The sequence below is a fragment of the Ovis canadensis genome, chromosome 2 (genome assembly GCF_042477335.2).
Source record: "Ovis canadensis isolate MfBH-ARS-UI-01 breed Bighorn chromosome 2, ARS-UI_OviCan_v2, whole genome shotgun sequence".
Taxonomy (NCBI): Eukaryota; Metazoa; Chordata; class Mammalia; order Artiodactyla; family Bovidae; genus Ovis; species Ovis canadensis.
The window spans coordinates 111,993,736-112,017,253 of record NC_091246.1 but is presented as its reverse complement, the minus strand read 5'-3'; the positions used below and the strand labels follow the sequence as shown (position 1 = coordinate 112,017,253).

Genomic DNA, 23,518 nt, shown 5'->3' with positions numbered 1-23,518 from the left:
GTCACAAAGAGTCAGACTCGACTGAGCAACTGAACTGAACTGAACTGATCAGATAATATTAGGGACTTACTGTTAATTTCCTAGCTGTGATACTGTGATTGTGTTGGAGAGGTTGTTGCTGCTGCTGCTGCTGCTAAGTCGCTTCAGTCCTGTCCGACTGCTAACGACCCCATAGATGGCAACCCACCAGGAGCCCCCGTCCCCAGGATCCTTCAGGCAAGAACACTGGAGTAGGTTGCCATTTCTTTCCCCAATGCATGAAAGTGAAAAGTAAAAGTGAAGTTGTTCAGTCGTGTCCAACTCTTAGCAACCCCATGGACCTTAGCCTATCAGGCTCCTCCGTCCATGGGATTTTCCAGGCAAGAGTACTGGAATGGGTTGCCAGTTCCTTCTCCAGGAGAGGTTGTTGCTGCTGCTGCTGCTGCTGCTGCTGCTGCTAAGTCATGTCCGACTCTGTGTGACCCCAGAGATGGCAGCCCACCAGGGTCCCCCATCCCTGGGATTCTCCAGGCAAGAGTACTGGAGTGGGGTGCCATTGCCTTCTCCAGGAAAGGTTGTTACTCTTTTCTAAATTAATTAATTAATTTTTGGCTGCACTGGGTCTTCCTTGTTGCTTGTGGACTTTCTGTAGTTGCTGTGAATGGGGGCAACTCTCCAGTTTTGATGCACAGGCTTCTTGATGTTGTGGTTTTTCCTGTTGAAGAACATGGGCTCTGGGGCACACCAGCTTCAGTAGTGTGGCACACAGACTTAGTAGCTGCGCTACCTGGTTCTAGAGCACAGACCCAATAGTTGTGGAGCATGGGCTTAGCTTCCAACAACACAAGAGAAGACTCTACACATAGACATCACCAGATGGTCAACACCGAAGTCAGATTGATCATATACTTTGCAGCCAAAGATGGAGAAGCTCTATACAGTCAGTAAAAACAAGACAGGGAGCTGACTGTGGCTCAGATTATGAACTCCTTATTGCCAAATTCAGACTTAAATTGAAGAAAGTAGGGAAAACCACTAGACCACTCAGCTCAGCTCAGTTCAATTCAGTTGCTCAGTCGTGTCCGACTCTTTGCGACCCATGAATCGCAGCACGCCATTCAGGTATGACCTAAATCAAATCCCTTACGATTATACAGTGGAAGTGACAAATAGATTAAAGGGATTAGATCTGATAGAGTGCCTGATGAACTATGGACAGAGGTTCATGACATTGTATGGGAGGCAGTGATCAACACCATCCCCATGAAAAAGAAGTTAAAAGAAGCAATATGGCTGTCTGAGGAGGCCTTACAAATAGCTGTGTAAAGAATAGAAGTGAAAAGCAAAGGAGAAAAGGAAAGATATACCTGTTTGAATGTGGAATTCCAAAGAATAGGAAGGAGAGACAAGAAAGCCTTCCTCAGCAATCAGTGCAAAGAAATAGAGGAAAACACCAGAATGGGAAGGACTAGAGATCTCTTCAAGGACATTAGAGATACTAAGGGAACATTTCATGCAAAGACGGGCACAATAAAGGACAGAAATGGTATGGACCTAACAGAAGCAGAAGATATTAAGAAGAGGTGGCAAGAATACACAGAAAAACTATACAAAAAAGATCTTCATGATCCAGATAGATAATCACGATGGTGTGATCATTCACCTAGAGGAAGACATCCTGGAATGTGAAGTCAAGTGGGCCTTAGAAAGCATCACTACGAAATAAGCTAGTGGAAGGTGATGGAATTCCAGCTGAGCTATTTCAAATCCTAAAAGGTGGTGCTGTGAAAGTACTGCACTCAATATGCCAGCAAATTTGGAAAACTCAGCAGTGGCCACAGGACTGGAAAAGATCAGTTTTCATTCTGATCCCAAAGAAAGGCAATGCCAAAGAATGCTCAAAGTACTGCACAATTGCACTCATCTCACATGCTAGCAAAGTAATGCTCAAAATGGACAAGGAAATCGCAACCCACGTCAGTAATCTTGCCTGGAAAATTCCATGGATGGAGGAGCCTAGTAGGTTACAGTCCATGGGGTCACAAAATGTCGGACACGACTGAGCGACTTCACTTTCTTTCTTTCTATAGTTCCTTTTGGAGAAGAAAATGGCAACCCACTCCAGTGTTCTTGCCTGGAGAATCCCATGGATGGAGGGGTCTGGTGGGTCTATGGGGTTGCAAAGAGTCGGACACGACTGAGCAACTAACACACACACACACACACACACACACAATGCTCAAAATTCTTCGAGAGCCTTCAACAGTACATGTACCATGAACTTCCAGATGTTCAAGCTGGATTTAGAAAAGGCAGAGGAACCAGAGATTAAATTGCCAACATCTGTTGAATCATAGAAAAAGCAAGAGAGTTCCAGAAAAACATCTACTTCTGGTTTATTGACTATGCCAAAGCCTTTGACTGTGTGGATCACAATAAACTGTGGAAGATTCTGAGAGAGATGGGAAAACCAGACCACCTGACCTGCCTCTTGAGAAACCTGCATGCAGGTCAGGAAGCAACAGTTAGAACTAAACATAGAACAATAGACTGATTTTGAATCAGGAAAGAAGTACATGAAGGCTGCATATTGTCACTCTGCTTTTTTAACTTATACACAGAGTACATCATGAGAAACGTTGGGCTGGATGAAGCATGAGCTGGAATCAAGATTGCTGGGAGAAATATCAATAACCTCAGATATGCAGATGACACCACCGTCATGGCAGAAAGTGAAGAAGAACTAAAGAGCCTCTTGATGAAAGTGAAAGTGGAGAGTGAAAAAGTTGGCTTAAAGCTCAACATTCAGAAAACTAAGATCATGGCATCCGGTCCCATTACTTCATGGTGAATAGATAGGGAAATAGTGGCAGACTTTATTTTGGGGGGCTCCAAAATCACTGCAGATGGTGACTGCAGCCATGAAATTAAAAGATGCTTGCTTCTTGGAAGAAAAGTTATGACCAACCTAGACAGCATATTAAAAAGCAGAGACACTACTTTGCCAACAAAGGTCTGTCTAGTCAAGGCTATGGTTTTTCCAGTAGTCATGTATGGATGTGACAGTTGAACTATAAACAAAGCTGAGTGCTAAAGAACTGATGCCTTTGAACTGTGGTTTTGGAGAAGAATCTTAAGAGTCTCTTTGACTGCAAAGAGATCCAACCAGTTCATCCTAAAGGAAATCAGTCCTGAATATTCACCGGAAGGACTGATGCTGAAGCTGAAACTCCAATACTTTGGCCATCTGATTGGAAGAACTGTCATTTGAAAAGACCCTGATGCTGGGAAAGATTGAAGCTGGGAGGAGAAAGGGACGACAGCATAAGATGGTTGGATGGCATCACCGACTCAAAGGACCTGAGTTTGAGTAAACTCCGGGAGTTGGTGATGGACAGGGAGGCCTGGCCTGCTGCAGTCCATGGGGTCACAAAGAGTCGGACATGACTGAGTGACTACCTGAACTGATGGGCTTAGCTGCTGAGAGCCATGTGGGATCTTCCTGGACCAGGGATGGAATGGCTGTTCCCTGCATTGCAAGGCAGTTCTTAACCACTGCACCACCACAGAAGCCCAGAGGTTGTTATTCTCAGGAGATGAAACTCTGGGTAGAGTTTTACAATGTCTTCATCCTACCGTCACAGACTTCTGGGGAAAAAATTACACCTCAATACAAATGAAGCTGACACAGCAGAATTTTTGAATCTAGGTGACTGATCCTACCATGCCCATGATTAAAACATTTCCCTGTTATATGCAGTTACTGTAAGTTGACTTTAGACTTCTAAAACATAAAATTTTAGAGCATTTATCATATACCTTAAAGAAGTGAAAAACCATTTATGAGTTTTCAATGAACTTATTTCATCTGTCAGGTTTTCTGGGTTTGAAAATTTTCATAGTAAAATTTTGGAAAGAAAAACTACTCAATAACAACAACAACAAGGGTTTCCAACAACTGCCAGTTATCTGGGATAAAACACAAAAGTCGTGGGCACAATGGCTGACTCCTGCATCTCCCCTCCTATCCCCCTCCCACCTACAATCAGGTAACACCAGGGTAACATTTGCCTTTACCCTTCTTCCTTCCTATGCCACCAGGTGCTGTTGACCATCCCCCCTCCCGAGCTCCAGGTCAGAGGTCACTCTTCGCGATTCAGGCCGTCCCCACTCCGCAGAGCCCCATACCGGCCTGTCCTTGAGCGGCCCTCCCTGCTCTTGGAATCCGCACTGGCACACCTTAGGAGTTCCTCAAGTGTTTGCCAAGAGAAAGTCCATTCAGCTCTGCCATTCAAATCTTCCTCAGGTTGCGTGTTTTCTCCAAAATAGTCAATTTCCAAGCGTTTTTGAGAATTCGTGCCACCTGTAAGGGCTGGCAGGCTGGCTGTCCCCAGAACCAGGGCTCTTGCCACTGCAGACTCGCCTGCGGAGGCCGCAGTGCTCCTCCGCCCGGGGCTCGCTCAGCGCCCTTCGGCGCGTGCAGTCAGGTGCCACCTCTGTCCTCTCGCGAGGTCACCACCAGGAGGACCCCACCGCCTGCGGGACGTGACAAACCACCTGGGAAAGGTCACACCCCAATCGGCCCCGCCCCATGGTGCCCGAGCCCCGCCTCCTGCCTCCACACGGCCCGCCCACCACACCTAAGGCCCGCCCCTGCAGCTACACGGCCCGCCCCCTGTTCCCAACAGGCCTGCCCTTGTTCCCAGCTGATTCTCCCACTCGTTCCTCACGACCCTCCTACTGCTCCCACAAAGTCCGCCCCTGCCTCCATAAGCCCCGCCCACCATTTTCCACAAGTCCCGCCCCCTGCTCCCTCACGGCCCAATGGGCACCTACGCGGTTCCAACCGGTCCGGACGCTGAGCGGCCGATCACGGCTACGCGGTGACGTCAGGCGCCGACGCACCTGTCGGCCCTGCTTTAGCAGCTCCTGTCCGCTTCCCGGGGTCGCTGGGTCGGACGGGACGATTCGGAACCGCAGCCCTTCCTGCGGTACCGTCAGCCTGTGGCCAGAGTTGGGCCGAGTGCCGAGGAGGGGTGCTGGCGGCCGGCCGCTCCAGTTTCTCCCCGAGTTGGAGCATGGCTGCAGCTGTGGTCCCTCCAGAGGGAGGTGAGCTTTAAGGCGGTCGTGTTTGATTCGGGGCAGCAGCGGGTCGAGTCCAGGGCCCCAGAGCCGGCGGCTCCAACCTGATGCGGCTCCCGCCTGGCTGAGCCTGTGGGTCGCGGTCGCGGTGGGGCTGGGCGCGCCGGCCGTCCTCAAATGCGGAGCCCGCCGGCGGCGCAGGACGCGGCCCCGGGGCTGCTCTGCCCCTGAGCGGCGAGGTGAGTGATGGCGGGTGCCGGGAGCCAGCGGGGCCGGCGTCGCTTGCCTCGCCATCCAGATCTTGGGACGGGTTGGCCTGCGGGACGTTGACCCCGCCAGCGGCAGGTGAGGCCCGAGACCGTTCTTTAAGCTTGCACCTGCTTTCTTCAGGAACTGCCGAAAGACCTTTGAACAGAGTGGACGTAGGTGCCAGGAAGAGATTGTGGGTTTCACTTTCGCGAAATTTGCCCAAATATAAACTTACTGTTCAGTGTCAGTTTTTAAAAGATTTATGTGTATATGAAGCCATAGTTTGTGTGTATACATAGCATTTGTGTTTTGATCTTAAACTTGGGCTGGAAACCACCGTAGACACAGAAATTAATTTTTTATATAATGTGCTTTATTTGCACAACATTTTAAAACTGGAGCTCATAGAAGACAATTACGTACACCTTATGCATATTAGGGGCTGGAATTTGTGTTTCCTTTGGAAGAAAATTCTGTTTTATGAGATAAATTTTTTATGAGTGACTGCACTTTATTATTATCTTTTTATAATTCAGAAGTTCAGTTCTGCAAACTATACACTTTTTGAGCCATGCATTTCAGTTCCTTCAGCATCATTGTGGTTTATGTGGTTTATTCAACAATCAAAGGATTGTTGAGTCTTTACATAAATAATTTGATGTCAGTCTATTTTACTTGCTTTGTGAGTCACTAAAAAATGCTGTGTAGCAGGAGAGGACATGCAGGAGTTAAAATGCTCCTGTATAGATGGTTGATTTTCACCTTAAAAGGTGCCAGTGCTGATTGTTTTTTGTTACACAATAGGGCTTAAAAGCCAGGTGTGTGCCTTACAGATATTTACTCAAATTAAGCCTGCAGTTTATGACCTCTGGTTGATAGGAACAGCCTGTTATTGGCAGAACCCAGGGCAGATTGCATCTCCTCCCACACCTTACCCCCCACACTCTTCAAAGACTGATTCTTAGTTTGAAAAACACCTGAAATTATTTTAAGAGGTCAATATGAATGTATAGCACCTACATCTTTAGTTGGAACTTGTGTTTTAGTGTATATTTTCAATCATATGCAAATGACTTAACCTAGCTTTGGATAGATCCAGTTTAGGGGAAAGATTTGCTCACGTTATGGTTTTGTGTTAGTGAGTTGGCTGTTTTCCAGCTCATGTTGGTGATAGGCTTTCCATTTCCTGTTGTGACCTGTTGGTAATAATTTTCAGACTGCTCAGGAAGCCAGATTTGATCTCTGTGGTGGGTCGAGCAGCATCCTGAGAAGCTGGGCCACTGTCACCGCTTTGTGGAACTTTCAGCTTAGTTTCTAGTCAAACTTTTCAGCAGGGACCTAAAATATGATAAGGGTTAGCATTTACTGAGCAAATTCTGTAGTTCGGGATCTTTCTGAAGTGGTTTTGTGTATTATCTGAGTTCTCATGTCAGCTCCTTGGAGTTGATACTTTGATTTTTCCCATCATAGAGACGTGGAAACTGATGCATAGAGGATCTGATTACCTTGCCCGAGGTCTCAGTTAGTGTCAGAACGGAGACTGAAGCCTGACAGTGTGATTTCAGACCTCTTGCTATCAGTGGCTGCCCTTAAAGGCAAGTAAGACAACAAAATACTGGAAGAAATGGTAGGGTGAGAGATGGTATCATAGGTCCATTCATTCTTCCATATAAAAGTAATATACAATCATCGAAGCTCTGGAGTATCCTTTTTTTAAATTCTTCTTTCATGACTCAGTAAACTGTTGTGTTTTTTTTAATTGTACTTTCACATGTGTATTTAAACATAGTAGCTATGATACATTTTGATTCTTAAAGATCATTATTCTTCAGTTAAGAATGAAATGAAAGGTGAATCTACATGGGGAAACTGCCCATTTGCATTGCTGAAATATAGAGAGATTTGTTATGCAGCTTTGATTGGAACGAAGTTAGGTAAACATATTTCTTGCCCTCATGGGAAGTAGTTGAACAGTTTCTGTCTTATAAAATCATGAAAATTAGCTTTCAAAGTGTACGTCTTCCACAGCATCTTATTGTTGGGTTGTTTACCTTTTTGCTTGTGATAGTCTTAGCCTTATACTTGTGTGTATGTTTTTCTTTTAAAATCATCTGGTATTTAACTTTTTTACTGGACCTAAAAAATATTTTGAATCTAGGAAATTTTCTTCAGAGTAGATAGCCGCTTCCTTTAGCAGGTTATGCATTTAGTACTTTTTGAAAGAAAAATACAAAAGGTGCAGTGATGTAGACATGCAGCTATCTCAATGGACAGTAGGGTAAAATATCAACAAATGTTACATTGGGAAGAAAGCAGTTTAATTATCGTTGTTTCTTGGAAGTACTGACTATTTGTATCAGGATACATTCTTTCATCCGGTGATGTTCTGACGTGATCTATGTTTCATGATGTTGTAAGGGATGGAGGAACCAGTCCTTTGCAAAATAGATTTGAGAAACTGTTAAGTTTTGTTTTCTCAAGAACCTTGCTCGTGCTGTTAGCTTCGACATTTCTAGGGGGTGTGTTTTATTACCCCAGCTTATTTGCCCATGAACTTTGTGCTGGACCTGTGTTCTGTGCATAAACTCTCATCCATAAATGTCTTTGTTGCCCTCTTGACTCCATAGCTTGATTCATGCTAGTGCTTTTGCTTCAGCTAACTAACCTCCTCTCTCATCTCTGCCCCAGTGAGGTCCGGTCTTTTTTTTTTTTTTTTTTCCAGCTGTGTCATGATGGCTTGTGAGACATTAGTTCACTGCCCAGGGTTTGAACCCAAGTCCCCACCAGCACTGGAAGCTATAAGTCCTAACCTCTGCACCGCCAGGGAATGCCCTCTGCCCCCATTTTTAAGATCCGGGTCGTGTATCTCTCCCAAAGAATGCTTGTCATCATCAGCTACAGTGGGATGTGGTTTTCTCTCTGAACTCTTCAAACAGTTCTGGTGTCTTTTGTGACGTGTGTCCCCTTTTATTATATGGATATTTACAAATTTGTAGGAAAAAGTTGTCATATCACTGAGGACAGTAGGAAATGTAATTTATGCCATCAATCAATAAAAATTTTATTTGTATTATGTTTTATTTTTTTACAGTTGCTGTTTTATAAGCTTCAGTAAAGGAATAAGTGATTCTGTTGAAATTCATGGTCACAAAAAAAAAAAAAAGAAATTCATGGTCACGTTTTAATCTTGGACTAGTATCTTGCTCATTTAGCTCCTGCGATGTTTCTACCAGAAAGCTCCTTGGGGCCAAGTGATAGATCACTCAGGGTTTCCCCTCACCGCTGTCATCGGTCCTGAGACTCTCGTTCGTCTCTCTGGTTGCTGACACCTGGGATTTCCTTTGCCCCTCTCTGGTTGTGCCTGCTGTTCTCAGACAGCTGACAGACGCGCCTTGGAAGCTTAGCCGTGGTCCTCAGCCCTCCCCAGTTCCCTTGATGAGAAGCCAGAGCCTTGTTGGAGTTCTGAAGACTCCTCCCTCAGCTCTGGGCCCCTGAGCCGCGTGTCTAGTCTCCCCACTTCTGGGCCGCACTGCTCAGTGTGTGCAGTCTGGGGACCACGTCGGTGCTCAGAGTCACCACCCCCTTCCCTAGTCTGGCCTCGATCCAGCGTTTGGAAAGCACTCTCTGGTGTTCAGTCCTGTAAGCTTCAGGAGACGACGCTTTGCTTCTTCCAGCTCTTTTGAATCAGTCAAGCCAGAAACCAAGCAGGTGTCTGGGTTCCCCTGCTCCCTGCCTCGCATGTTAGTTGCCGTGGCCCCCTCCGTGGTCCTTACAGCCCTTTCTGCTCTGTTGTGCCGCTGTGACTCAGTGCAGTGATGCCCTCATTGTTATACTCAGGGGTGCTGAAGGGTCCCCTGGAGTAAGGGCCCCGGACTCCTCCCCAGAGCTGGTCTTCAGTCTCCCACCCGGCTTGACTGTCCTCCACACTGCCGCCACGGGTGGCTCGTTAAAGTTCACTTCCCGTCAGGCGACTTCTCTTGAAGACTTTGTGGTTTACCCTGTGTTGACATGAGTGAGTGAATTGGTTCCTCAGCAGAACCCAAGAGCCCCTCCCTGCTTCTGGGCGCCTCCCCAGCTCCTCTCTAGTCCCCACCTCTTGCTGAGCTACCTGAGCAGGTTGTATTACGCTGCTTTCCCCTTCATCGGCTTGTTGCCTCACGGTCGGCCTAGTTAACCCCTCCTAACCCTGCAGCGCTTGTGTCCTCTTTCGGTGTTCACAGACTTTCCCAGGCAGCAGCTTGTTCCTGTCGTCGCGTGGACTTGCCGTGCACCTCCCCTGTGTGCCTCTCATACTGTGTGCCGTTACCTGTGTGTCTTTCACCTTGACCGCCTCGGGAATAGGGACCTCTTCTTACTCAGGACCCCCCAGCACATGATGGGTGCTCAGCAGAAAGTTTGTCCAATACATTAATTAGTAACTTGGAAAACTGATTTTGCCTACTAGGTAAATGGTGATGCTGTAAACTGAGATAGTGAGAGGGGGAGGACAAGCAGGTTTGTGTTCAGCTTAGGTCTCGTTGAATTTCAGTTCTCATACATCATCCAAATACAGATAGATCAGTTTGTTATTCACACCATAGACAGTTAACTGATCCAGGAAAATTCTGTAGATACAGACAGACTATTCTAAAATAAATATGGGAAAGCAAAGAAACTAGAAAAACAAAAACAGTTTCGGAAAATAAGGATCAGGTGTGAGAAATCAATCTCTCCAACGTCAGGAGCTCCAGTAGTCAGGACTGTGTGTTATTGCTGTAGGTGCAGAAACACGGATCAGCGAAACAGAACAGAGGACTCTGAAACAGAGTCACACGAATAAGCCCAACTAATTTTTACCAGAGGCCCCAGAACAATTCAGTGGGAGGAAGGTAACCTTTTTGGCAAATGGCATTGGAGCAATTGGACATCCACACATCCAGAAACAAGCTTCAGCCTGTGTCTTACAGCTTATACAGACAGTCGCTCAACGTGGACTACAGTTGTAGTTCACTCACTCAACCGTGTTCGACTCTTTGCAGCCCCATGGACTGCAGCATGCCAGGCTTCCCTGTCCTTCACCATCTCGTGGAGTCAGTGGTGTCATCCAACCATCTTGTCCTCTGGACTAGAGTTAAATATAAAATGTAAAATTATAAAAATTTTAGGAAAAAAATTGGGAGAAATCTTTGGTACTAGATTTCCTAGAGTTGATGCCAAAAGCATAATCCTTCAGGGAAATATTGATAAATTGAAGTTCATCAAAGTTAAATGCTTTTGCTTCATGATAGACCCTGTTAAAGGGCTTCCCTGATGACTCAGTGGTAAAGGATAGACCAGCCGGAGATAGAGGTTTGATTCCTGGGTCAGGAAGATCCCCTGGAGGAGGAAATGGCAACCCACTCCAGTATTCTTGTTTGGGAAACCCCATGGACAGAGGAGCCTGGTGAGCTACAGTCCATGAGGTCACAAAAGAGTAGATACAACTTAGCAACTGAACAACAAACAAGACCCTGTTAGAAAGAAGAAGACCAAGCTGCAGAGTGGGAGACAGTATTTGCAAACAACATATCTGACAAAGGACTAGTATCTAAGATATATATTCTAAAATATGAAACTCGGAAGGAAAACAATTCAGTTAGAATTGGCAAAAGATATGAACACTCATATCGCTGAGGAGGATATGCAGATAGCAAGTAAGCACTTCAAATATGTTCAACATTAGCTGTTAGGGAAACCACGTTAAAGGAACCATGAGATACCAAAACACACCTGTCAGAATGGTGAAACATATATACCACCAAGTGCCGGTTTGGATGTGGAAAACCAGGCTCACCCAGACATCATGGGGAGGGATGTTAAATTGGCGGTTTCTTTAGGAGCCAGACATGCAGTTACCATACGGCACAGTAATAGCAGTCCTTGGCTTTTATCCCGGAGAAATGAAGACTTTAAGTTCACAGAGAAATCTGTACATCGGTATTTATTGTGGCTTCGTCTGTGATAGCCCAAACCTGGAAAAGAGCCAGATGTTCTTCCACAGGTGAATGGCTAAACAAACACACGTGGTGTGCGCGTCAGGAGCACGACTCCGCCATAAAGAGGGGAGGACTGCTGGCAGACCCCAGCCCCGGACGGCTCTGCACAGAGTCCTGCCGGTGCTGAGCGGACAGCTCGTCCCCAAGGGCGCGGACCACACGACTCCAGTTGCGCAGTGCTGTTGACGCGGCAGAGTTACAGAAATAGAGAGCGGGCTGTAGGTCGCCAGCGGTTAGGAACGGGCGGCGCTGGGGGGCTGGAGGCGAGTGGCTGTGGCTGTAGAGGCAGCAGGAGGCGTCCTTGTGAGGGGAGGCCCTGTGTCAGCGTCACCGCGTGACCGCTCGGGGTGCTCAGGGGAGGCGACGCGGGAGCTCTTTGAATTCCTTACTGCAGCTGCGTGCAAAATCACCATTGCTGTTCTGCCGCCCAGTTGTGTCCGATTCCTTGCGACCCGTGGGCCACAGCAGGCTGACTTGCCTGGCTCTCGCCATCTCCCAGAGTTTACCCAAGTTCACGTTCATTGCATTGGTGATGCCACCCAGCCGTCTCATCTCCACTGTCTCCAAGTAAAAAGTTTAAAAAAGTGAAGCCCTCGTAGGCGCGTGGTGCTGTGCAGAAATGGGCGCGGCCAGGCTTTGTGCCGCCTTCCGGGGGACGGACAGCCGTCAGTTATCCCCCAAAGCAGGGCGACACTGCACCTGGGGCGTGTGCCGTCAGGGGAGGCGGGGGACTCACCGTGCGCACTGGACCTGGACGGGGCGGCAGCCCAGGTGGACGGGCGCTGAGGCAGCTTCGTTACAGCACACGACTTTGCAGCGGTTACTGCAGCTCTTCGCGTGTCAGTGTCCTCCCCTGTGAAATGGGGATGACAGTGGAGCCTGAGCTTTGGGGCTGTGGTTTTGGTTAGTACAGATACTAAATAAGTTTGTAATGTGCTTAGGGTGGTGCCTGACATATAAACTCTGCTGAAGAGTTTGTTCACTGACCAGAGGGTGCTTGAGGTAAAAGCTGAAGGATACGTGGGACTGTCACCTCCATGAAGAGGGGAGGGCCCTTTCCACGCCCAGGGAGCAGCTGAGCCTGGGCAGGCACCGGGGCAACCTCGTAGGGCCCAGAGGAGGGTGTGTGTCTGGGAGAGGCCTGGCTGCACGGGCTTGTCTGCTGTGTTGAAGACTTTGCTGGCAAAACGTGGTGAGACGTGATAAGGCCTTAATCCTTGGCATGGGGAGAGGTGAGCATCAGGCCTGCCCTGAGAAAAGGTCATGCCGGCTGCAGGGTGGAGAAGAGATGCGAAGGGCCAGGGTGATGGTGCACGGGCCACTGAGGAGGCCACTGCAGCGCACCAGGGGGAGAGGTGAGCATCAGGCCTGCCCTGAGAACAGGTCATGCCGGCTGCAGGGTGGAGAAGAGATGCGAAGGGCCAGGGTGATGGTGCACGGGCCACTGAGGAGGCCACTGCAGCACACCAGGGGGAGAGGTGAGCATCAGGCCTGCCCTGAGAAAAGGTCATGCCGGCTGCAGGGTGGAGAAGAGATGCGAAGGGCCAGGGCGATGGTGCACGGGCCACTGAGGAGGCCACTGCAGCGCACCAGTTTTCTCCCTGGGGATTTTTCTCGGATTAGCTCTGCTCTTCATAGCTCCACAGGAGTATATCCGCAAGTCACTGTGTCTGTTAAAATGATTTGAAATGGTTTTAAATATGTTTTTGACAGTTTAAAAGGAAAAATAAGACTGTAGTATTCATTTTTTTTCTATGCAGAATTTCAGTTGCTGTATTAACGGTTTAAATAGCCTTTTGTGATCAAGCCTGGGGATGGAGTTTAGAATCTGAAGTGGTTTAACACTGGTGTCCAGATTCCTTCTGTGTACTTACTCTATGCTTTCATGGATTCTTGACTCTTTTATAGCAGTGTTGAGCAATAAAAATACCTGTGCTGCAAATACGAGCCACATGTATAACTTTCAATTTCTTAGTTAGCACATTAAAAAGAAAATGGTGAGATTAATTTTAATGATATATTTTATGTAATCCATTATATCTAAAGTATTATTTCAGCACACACGTGCGTCCTTAATCTTATATGACCCTTTGCAACCCCATGGACTGTGGCCTGCCAGGCTCCTCTGCCCATGGGATTGCCCAGGAAAGAATATTGGGGTGGGGAGAAAAGAAAACACTACTGGAGTGGGTTGCCATTTCCACCTCCGGGGGATCTGCCTGACCTAGGGGTGGAACCTGTGTCTCCTGCGTTGCAGGCAGATTCTTTACTGCTGAGCCACTGGGGAAAGCCCATTTGTTTCATCACAGAATCAATATAAAATTATTAATGAAATATCTGGCATTCCTTTTTTTATGAAAGCACAGGAATCCTGTAGATACTTCTCCTTAGAGCCATGTTTCAGGGCTAGTGACTGCTGGTCAGACAGTTCAGCTCTACAGGTTTCTGGGTTAATAATAGTTTTTTAAAGTTGTTGAATTTATAGAAATAGGAACCCACACAGAACTGATTTTAATAAACTTTGAAACAGAGTTGGTTGCTCTTGTTACAAAGAAAGCTGTGAAGTTTAGATGTATCAGAGGTGTTCGTGAAATGAAGTTTTTTAAACACTGCAAAAGGGTTAATTTACAAGTTATCACTAACAGTTTTTGAGGGACTTCTAGGGACAAAATGGAGGAGCTGTGTTGGAACTTGCTGATGGAGGGCCCAGGACGCAGTTTTACTTTAGCGCGGTTTCTCAGTGTTGTGCAGCCTCTAGCAAATTAATGTCCATTGACGCATGTTATCACAAGTATTAAGTGCTTCCAGTGTGACCGTCACATAAAGAAGTGAAGAATAGTGTCTGTGTTCTTTGCAAAACCTTAGTGGACGTGCTTTGCTACATCAAAATAAAAATGACTTTTGAATTGTTAATGCTTTTTTTTTTTTAACTTTTAGCTCTTTACTCAAGAGCCACAATACTGAATTTGATCACCTTTGTGGACACTGCAAAGTTCTTAGCATGAACAGTTATTTTCATACTATTCTAACATTTACCTTGAAATAAAACTCTTGTTTTAATTAATATATTCTAACATATCTCTGTATAATAGGCCATTTTTGGTAGAGGTAATCATGAAACATCAGTAAAGTTGCAAAGAAGTAAATATTTAAGATTTTCTTTGTAACTTAGGTGCTAGTTTACCACGATGAGATTAGCATTGTAGTCGAAAGGCCTTGTTTATTGAACACTGAATACGTCTCTCTTTACCTGCTTGATTAAGTCAACAGTCTGAAATTTGATCACTGTTATCTGTGTATTACGTTCGGTTTACTGCGTAAGATGTTCAGACCAGAGCTCTCAAGCTCCACCTTCCCTTGACTTCTCTTTAAGTGAGGTAATTTATACATCTTTTAAAAGTTGTTGCTAAGTTGCCCAGTCATGTCTGACTCTTTGCGACCCCGTAATTTTTATTTAGAAGTTACTTCTCCCCCACCCCAGCCCCACCCGGCCAGAGGAAAATATCCTGAGGACTAGAGGGTGTTTTGACCTTCAAGTCTTCCGTGCTAGATTTCAGCACTGAAAGTGGACCGTGCATAGTTCCACTCACCTTTACTCACGTGTGTGCTCGTCGTGACGGCTGACAAATCTCGGTTTACCAGGCTTGCCGGGTGAACTGCTCCTGCGACTCTAGCTTTCAAGTCCCACCCGCAGAGCTTTCGAACCTCTTGCTGGTGTCTCGCTCACTCGTTTTGATGTTGAGCAAGTAGGTAGATGGCATTTAAAACACCAAGCTATTCAGGAGTTACACTGTTCTTAAAGTACAGAGTAAGAGCCTTGAAAACATGTTCTTGCTTGTTAATTCTCTTATGGAAAAAAATGCAAATAGTGACCTATTACCATATTTTCATGGCTGATATTTGACTATGGGCTTTGAAGCTTTAAATTTTAAAGTGATGAAAGGAGAATGGAATTTTACAGGTGTTTAAATGACATTACTTTAACATTAGTATTTATACCTGGTGAGATATCCAAAAGGTACTAGTATCTCCCTTTCATACCTGGTGCGTAAGCAACTGTTCCTTTCTCCTGTGGGCAACTTTCTTAGAACTCTCTCCAGAGGTGGTCTGTACACGCACAGCCAGTTATGTGCTGCAGGTCAGCCTCTACCACAGGCCCCTTTCTTTGGGTGGAAGCCCCACATATCCCGTGGTTGTCATTTAGTTGCTAAGTCGTGTCCAACTCTTGTAACCTCATGGACTGTAGCCTGCCAGGCCCCTCTGTCCATGGGATTCTCCAGGCAAGAATACTGGAGTGGAGTGCCATTCCCTTCTCCAGGGGATCTTCCTGACCCAGGGATTGAACTCTGGCCTCCTGCATTGCAGGCGGATTCTTTGCCATCTGAGCCCCCAGGGACGCCCTTGCATATACTGTAGTATATTGTAAGCACTTCTCTGTACTTTGTATTTTGAAACAATGGATCTAAGAGACTACTTTATACCATTACCTGAAGAAGTTCTTCATTCCTTTTTACAACTGCTTGGGGAGAACAGAATTATTAAATGATCCCCAAAGACTTAACCCAATAGAGTTAGCTATTGTTACAGTAATGAAGTTAGTATTTTTTTTTTAATATGAGATCAGAAGTTTTCTTTAAATTGTTAAAGCAGATGGTTTTTATTGTATGTTGGGAAAATGTTAAAGCCATTTCTCCCCTCCTCCCCGCCTTTTTTTTTTCAGATAACCAGACAGCTAAATGGAGTCTGAGCAGCTGTTCCATAGAGGCTACTGTAGAAACAGCTACAACAGTATAACCAGTGTGAGTAGTGATGAGGAGCTTTTAGACGGGGCAGGTGTTATTATGGACTTCCAGACTTCTGAAGATGACAATTTGTTAGATGGTGACACAGCAGTGGGTAAGTTTGACATTGTAGCTCATCGTGATATTTGTTGTCATGAATGTCTGCTGGTAGACATTGTTTTATTGAGGTTAAGTTTTGGGATGACTGTTTTGTTGTTTTATTTTTACTTATTTATTTGGCTGTGCTGGGTCTTAGTTGCAGCATGCGGAATCTTTAGTTGTGGCATGTGAGCTCTTAGTTGCAGCATATGGAATTCCGTTCCCTGACCAGGGGTTGAACCCTGAGCCCCCTGCATTGGGAGTGTGGAGTCTTAGCCGTTGGACCACCAGGGAAGTCCCTGTTTTTATTTTAATTGCAGTGATTCATGTAACCATTTTAAAGTGTACACTGCATTGGAATTTGGTCCATTCACGATGCGCAGCTGCCACTGGTGTCCACTTTTCATTGTTGTTTACTGACTCGGTTCTGTCCACCTCTTCTGCCGCTCCGTGGACTGTAGCCCCCCAGGCTCCTCTGTCCATGGAATTTCCCAGGCAAGAATGCTGGAATGGGTTGCCGTATTCTTCTCTCAGGGATCTTCCCCAACCCGGGGGTCAAACCTGAGTGGCGTGCAGTACAGCTAGATTCTTTACCACTGAGCTACCAGGGAAGCCCAAAAGAAAATCTCATATGTGGATAAGCATAAAAATTTCAGTATAATATACTGCAGAGAGGCACACAACTGTAGTTGAAGCAGAAAAGCAAAACTTACGGGGTATATATTATATATACAGAGAGACAGAGACATACAGAAGGAGATTTATTATGAAAGATTGGCTCATGTGATGGCGGAGGCTGAGAAGTCCCACCAGCGGCCAGCTGCATAGTGGGAGCTCAGAAGAGTTGGTGGTGTGGTTCCAGTCCAGATCCGAAGGCCTGGAAACCAGTGGAGCCAGTGACTTAAGGCCCAGTCCACGCCTGACAGCCCAGGTCCCATGGTGCTGATGTCCGAGGGCGGCTCCAGCAAGAGTAGAGTTTTCAGTCTGCCAGTTCAAATGCTCATCTCTTCGGGAAAGGCCCTCACAGACACACACAGACATGATGTTTTAGTGGCTATCTGGGCATCTCTTTGCCCAGCCTCATTGATACATAAAATGAGGACAATAATCACCATGTCACAAGCATGGAAACGAATGAATTTCTACAAAGTAGTTACAGTCATATACCTCAATTAAGAAATAAAACATGACCAGTTTCCCAGTAATCTGCCCGTGTTCCCCCTTCCAGTTTCAGACGTAACTGTTATCTTGATTTCTGTCACCGCAGATTACATTTGCAGGTATTTAAACTTTATAGAAAAGAATTTATACTACATATACTCTTTTGAGTCTGGTGTCATTTACTTGTGTTTTGATTCACCTATGTTGTTGAAGATAGCAATAGTTAACTTATTTTCATTGCCATGTAGTATGCCATTTGTAAATACACTTCAGTTTATCTGTTCTATCCATCATATGTTGTGAAACACATTTAGGTTTTTTAAATTAATTTTTCTTAGATTTTGGCTGTTGACAATAATGGTGCTGCGAATTTTCAGGTGCATATATTTCAGTGCATATCATGTACACAGTTGTGTAGGATTTATCCCTCAAGATGGCCTCTTAGATGACAGGTGTGTGAATGTCAGATCCTGTCGAAGGTGCTTACAGTCTGTACATCGTGTCAGCAGTGTGTGAGAGTTCTGTTTGCGTCACGTCTTCACTAATACCTGATGTTATCAGTTTAAAAATTTGGGCTCTTCTGATGTGGGTGCAGTAGTCTCAAATTTTGGGTTTGATTTACAGTTGCCTAATGGCTTATAGCACCCCACTCCAGTACTCTTGCCTGGAAAATCCCATGGACAGAGGAGCCTGGTGGGCTGCAGTCCATGGGGTTGCTGAGAGTTGGACATGACTCAGTGACTTCACTTTCACTTTTCACTTTCATGCATTGGAGAAGGCAATGGCAACCCACTCCAGTGTTCTTGCCTGGAGAATCCCAGGGATGACGGAGCCTGGTGGGCTGCCGTCTGTGGGATCACACAGAGTCGGAGACAACTGAAGCAACTTAGCAGCAGCAGCAGCAGCAGCAGCAGCAGCAATGGCTTATGAGTTTAAATGCCTTTTGTGTGTTGTTTGGCTTTTTAGATATTACCGTTTGAAGTGCCTGTTCAGTCATTTTGCCTAAGAGGTCTTTATGCATTCTGATTGAGTCCTTTGTTAGATTTATGTATTGCACATGTCTTCTCTTGCTCTTAATAGAATCTTTTGATGAAGATGCTGTCAATTTTAGTGAAACCCAGTTAATGTTTTCCTTTATTCTTTATACTTTTCCTGTTCTGTGTTAAGATAGCTTCCCATACATACCTCAAGATCAAGAAGCTATTCTCTCCTTATCTCCTAGAAGTTTTACTGTTTGTATGTCTCTTGCATTTAGTTTTGTAATCTAACTGCAGTTAATTTTTACATGTGATGTAAGTGTTCAGATTCATTTTTTCCTATGTGGATAACTATTCAGCCCATATATTGAAAAATCTTGCATTTTCCAGTGTGTTGGAGAGACATGTTTCTCATCTATCAGGCGGATGTATTTCTGTAGGTCTGCTTCTGTACTTTTCCCTCTGTTACCCTGAAATATTTGGCTATCTTTGTACCAGAACGCAGGTGGTGCTAGTGGTAAAGAACCGCCAGTGCGGGAGACATAACAGTTCGGCCCCTGGGTGGGGAAGGTCCCTGGAGGAGGGCGCGGCTGCCCACTCCAGCGTTCTTGCCTGGAGAATCCCCAGGGACAGAGAAGCCTGGCGGCCTACATCCATGGGGCCTCAAACAGTCAGACACAACTGAAGGGACTGAGCGCGCTTGGACGCACCGAATCCCAGCATATGTATGAGTTTCGTTTCTCGCGTTGGTTTTATGTAAATGTAGTCCGCTTACATTTAATGTAACCACTGATATATTTAGGGTCAAGTCTACTGTCTTTCTACTTCTGTTCTGTTTGTCACAGTTGGTTTTTTTTCCCACCTTGCTTCCTTCCCTCCAATACTGTTAGTTATGCATTCTCTTACATTTTGTTTGATGGGTTACTCTAGAGATTATAGCATGTATTCTTATTAGTTCTACTATAAATTAGTACTTTTCTCTCTTGACATATTTGTTGTTGTTATTCAGTCGCAGAGTCGTGTCTGACTCTTTGTGACCCCATGGCCTATAACCTTCCAGGCTCCTTTGTCTGTGGGGTTTCCCAGGCAAGAATACTGGAGTGGATTGCTATTCCTTTCTCCAGGGGATCTTCCTGACCCAGGGATCGAACCCACATCTCCTGCATTGGCAGGCAGATTCTTTGCTGCCGAGCCACCAGGGAAGCCCTTTGAACATATAGTCGGTGCTTATTTATTGAATGAGTGAATTAATTACAAATAAAATGAGTCATCAAGCTTGGTTATATGCCTTCATTTCATTCATGACAGCTGAAGGATCATATAAGTCATTTGACAGAGTTAAAATAGTGGAAGAATTAGGATGAAACTTAAAGTTAGTGGATTCCTTCCAGTTTTCATGGTTGCTGCTGCTAAGTCGCTTCAGTCGTGTCTGACTCTGTGTGACCCCATAGACGGCAGCCCACCAGGCTCCTCCGTCCCTGGGATTCTCCAGGCCAAAACACTGGAGTGGGTTGCCATTTCCTTCTCCAATGCAGGAAAGTGAAAAGTGAAAGTAAAGTCACTCAGTTGTGTCCGACCCTCAGCGACCCCATGGACTGCAGCCTTCCAGGCTCCTCCGTCCATGGGATTTTCCAGGCAGGAGCACTGGAGTGGGGTGCCATTGCCTTCTCGGGCTTTCATGGTTAGGGTGGCATAAATGAGCGCTTTTACCAGTTCACGGGAAGTGTAAGGGCCTCAGGACATGTCAGCCCCGTCTCTGCCCTCCTGCTTTTTGCGCCGTTGTCGCCTGCTACTCTAACCCTTGGCGTATTCTGAACTGCACGAGACGCTGTTGCTGTCTGACGCCGACACCCGTTTAGGTCTCGCAGCCCTGCTTTTCCCGGCGCCCTTTCTTCTGTCCCGCATTGTCGTGCTTCTGTCTGGGAAAGTTGTCTTTCTGCCTGAAGAGCTCTCATTAGCATTGCTTTCAATTGCAATCTGCTAGCAGTAAGTTCACTTAGTTTTTGTACAAGCGTTTGTTTCATCTTTATTTCTGAAGGATATTTTTGCAGCTGTATTCCAGATTTACATCGATCTTTTCTGAACACTTCGAAGATATAATTCTCATGTCATTTGCCTTCTGTGGAAAAGTCAGTTGTATTTTTCCCCCAGTCTGGCTTCTTATTGGCTTTTTACTTTGTCTTTGGTTTTCCTGAAACTTAAGCTTAGTCATAGTGTGCCTAAGTGTAGTTTTCTTATTGTTTATCCTGGCTGGGGTTTAGCACTTCCTGAATTGTGACCTGGTTTTTTTTTTGTTTTGTTTTGTTTTTTTTCATTTTTGGATAATTCTGACCTGGTGTCCTCAAGTATTGTTTCTAGTACTCCCCCTCTGCTTTCCTTTTAAGACGCCAATCACATTTGTTACATCTTTTCACTTGTGTCTCTTATGCTTTCTTCTATATTTTCTTTTTTTAATTTGGATATTTCACTTCACTGGGGTAAGTAGCAAGGAACCTGATAGATAGCTGGATCAAGTATTAGGTGGGGTTTTATAGTGAAGTGAGGTGAAGTGAAGTCGCTCAGTTGTGTCCGACTCTTTGCGAACCCATGGACTGTAGCCTACCAGTCTCCTCCATCCATGGGATTCTCCAGGCAAGAATAGTGGAGTGGTTGCCATTTCCTTCTCCAGGGGATCTTCCCGATCCAGGGATCGAACCCCGGGTCTCCCGCATTGCAGGCAGACGCTTTAACCTCTGTGGTTTTATGAGCAGCAGCCAAAAGTGGCTGCACCTCTTCGCTCTCCCACTGTCAGTGACTGAGAGCTCCTGCTGCGCCCGTTCTTGTCAGTTTTTGATAATGTGTCCATGTTCTGGAGTCTGGCTTTTGTCACAGGTGTGTAGTGCTATCTCATTATTTTTTGTCAGGTTTTGAATTTCAGTTATTTATCAGCCGTAGAATTCCCATTTGATTGTTTTTAAATAGTACTTCTGTACTCTGGGAGAAATTCTCTGTGGCTTTTTTTGTATGTGTGTGCTTTTTTTCACCTTTGTATTAATCACTTGTTTAAAAGTTCATGTCTGAGTCATCTCATGTCGAGGTCACCTGTGAGTCTGTATCTCTTGCTCTTTTGCTTTTGGTTTCTGCCTTTTGACCTTGACTGCAGATGGGCTCTGGAGAAGGCAATGGCACCCCACTCCAGTACTCTTGCCTGGAAAATCCTGTGGATGGAGGAGTCTGGTAGGCTGCAGTCCATGGGGTCGGTCGCTGAGAGTCAGATACGACTGAGCGACTTCACTTTCACTTTTCACTTACCTGCATTGGAGAAGGAAATGGCAACCCACTCCAGTGTTCTTGCTTGGAGAATCCCAAGGACGGGGGAGCCTGGCGGGCTGCTGTCTATGGGGTCTCACAGAGTCGGACACGACTGAAGTGACTTAGCAGCAGCAGCAGCTGGGCTCTGTAATTCTTATTGAGTGCTAAATGTTGTATGCAAATACTTACAGGTGCTCTGGTGAAGGTGATATCTTCACCAGAGTGTATTTAGAGTTTCTGGCAGACGGGTAGTCCAGGAGCCAATTGCAATGATCCCATCAAAGATGGAGAGAATTTGCAGCCTGGTTTCAGGCTTCCTGAGGTTTAGTCTGTTTTTGGCTCACTTTAGTTTTAGGGCAGAGCTCTTGAGGGTCTAGGAGAAAGCCTGGCATGTTCACAAAGGCTCTCGGTCTCTGTGTGCCTGGCTGAGACTGATGGCGGCTCTGCTCACTGCTTCAGGCTCCGAACCGCTGCCCTGTGCTTGGTTTCTCAGCCTCTCGCTCCTAAAGTCTAGGAATTGTAGCTGTTTGAAGAGAAAGGTATCGTGGTATGAAGTCTCTTTTCTCCAGGATGCTGGCCCCTTCGAGTCCACTCCCAAGTGCTTTTGTCTCTGTGGCCCCAGGAGATGGGCGAGAGCTCTCAGCTGGAGGGCACGGTCATGGTGCTGCTGTGAACTGGAAATGGCTCCGGGCAAATAGACAAGGCTGTTGGGAGTACCTGTTTGACTTCTTTTCACAGTGTTGGCAGCTCAGGTTCTCACTGCCTTGTATCTTGAATGTTTGATTTAGAAAAGCGACAACAGTGTTTTGCTGTTATTGGCCATTTGCTCTCTTCCTTGTTGGTGGATTTTTCCCCCCTAATTTTAATTACAAAGTTATAAACCAGATAAGCACATATATTCATAATTTGAAAAATCAGGTGAAATTTAACAACATACCCATTTTTCTGTGTTTAAGTAGCTCCCTGGCCCTTTATATGAAGCACTTAGAAACTGAGGGTAGTAGAAAGACATAGGAGGACCAGCTCTTTGCATCTTTCCAGGACTGGTGATGTCTTCATTTATAGTTTTCCACAGGAGAGTGTGTCACGTCAGAAGAAAGGAGCAAGGGGACAAAGAAGAATTTTCTTTTGTTACCATTATTTTTTTAACCAGGAAGGATATTTTTCAAAAACCCCATCAGTAGGCTTCCTCTTCCGTCACTGGCCAGAACTGAGTTACATGCCCACACCTAGACTGATCCCTGACTAGGAGGATTACTGACTGGTTAGAACAATCCTGATTTGTTTCCTGTGGTTAGGCACATTACCAGCCACACAAAATGAAGGTTCTGTCAGCAAGGGAGAAGTTGGAACCACCAGGGGTAAGCGGCTATTAATGTTTTCCATGCAGTCTGTCCTCAGAAGTGCCTGGCTGAAGGTGCAGGTTGTGGAACAGCAGTTGACAACAACTATGTACGTGTAAACTTGGGTGGTTACAGGTTCTAAATGTTACATCTTGAAAGCGTATTACTATTAATTTCTAAAAGTTGTTTGACGTGGGCTATTTTCCAGTCTTCATTGAATTCATTACAACATTGCTCCTGTTTTGTTTTCGTTTTTCGGCTGTGAGTCATGTGAGATCTTAGCTTCCCAGCCAAGGATCGAACCCACTGTCCTGCATTGGAAGGTGAAGTCCTAGCCACTGGGCTACCGGGAAGTCCCCAAAAGGATATTATTTTGATACCTGTTTAGAATTGTGAAGAGTGTTCTAGAAAGGGAGATAAGGCATGAAGGCCCAGTTGGGAGAAAAGGGATTATGTTGTGAGACAGCGAATGTAGCTGGTAGTATTGGTAAATGGCAGTCCACTCAAGTACTCTTGCCTGGAAAATCCCATGGACAGAGGAG

At 45.7% G+C, this 23,518-nt stretch overlaps 1 protein-coding gene across 6 annotated transcripts in view; it reads left to right on the top strand.

Annotated features, from left to right (window-relative positions):
• The first annotated feature begins 4,851 nt into the window (after nucleotides 1-4,851).
• CLCN3 (chloride voltage-gated channel 3) overlaps nucleotides 4,852-23,518 on the top strand; it is a 98,027-nt gene continuing 79,360 nt past the window's right edge. For 2 of the 6 annotated variants that reach the window (XM_069576781.1, XM_069576778.1), the window contains exons 1-2: nucleotides 4,852-5,088; nucleotides 16,045-16,220. In XM_069576781.1, the coding sequence (XP_069432882.1) occupies nucleotides 16,061-16,220 (160 nt within the window). In that variant the 5' untranslated portion in view covers nucleotides 4,852-5,088; nucleotides 16,045-16,060. Of the gene's footprint in view, nucleotides 5,301-16,044; nucleotides 16,221-23,518 lie in introns of all 6 variants that reach the window. The other 4 variants (XM_069576782.1, XM_069576779.1, XM_069576785.1 and 1 more) reach the window with 4 other exon arrangements.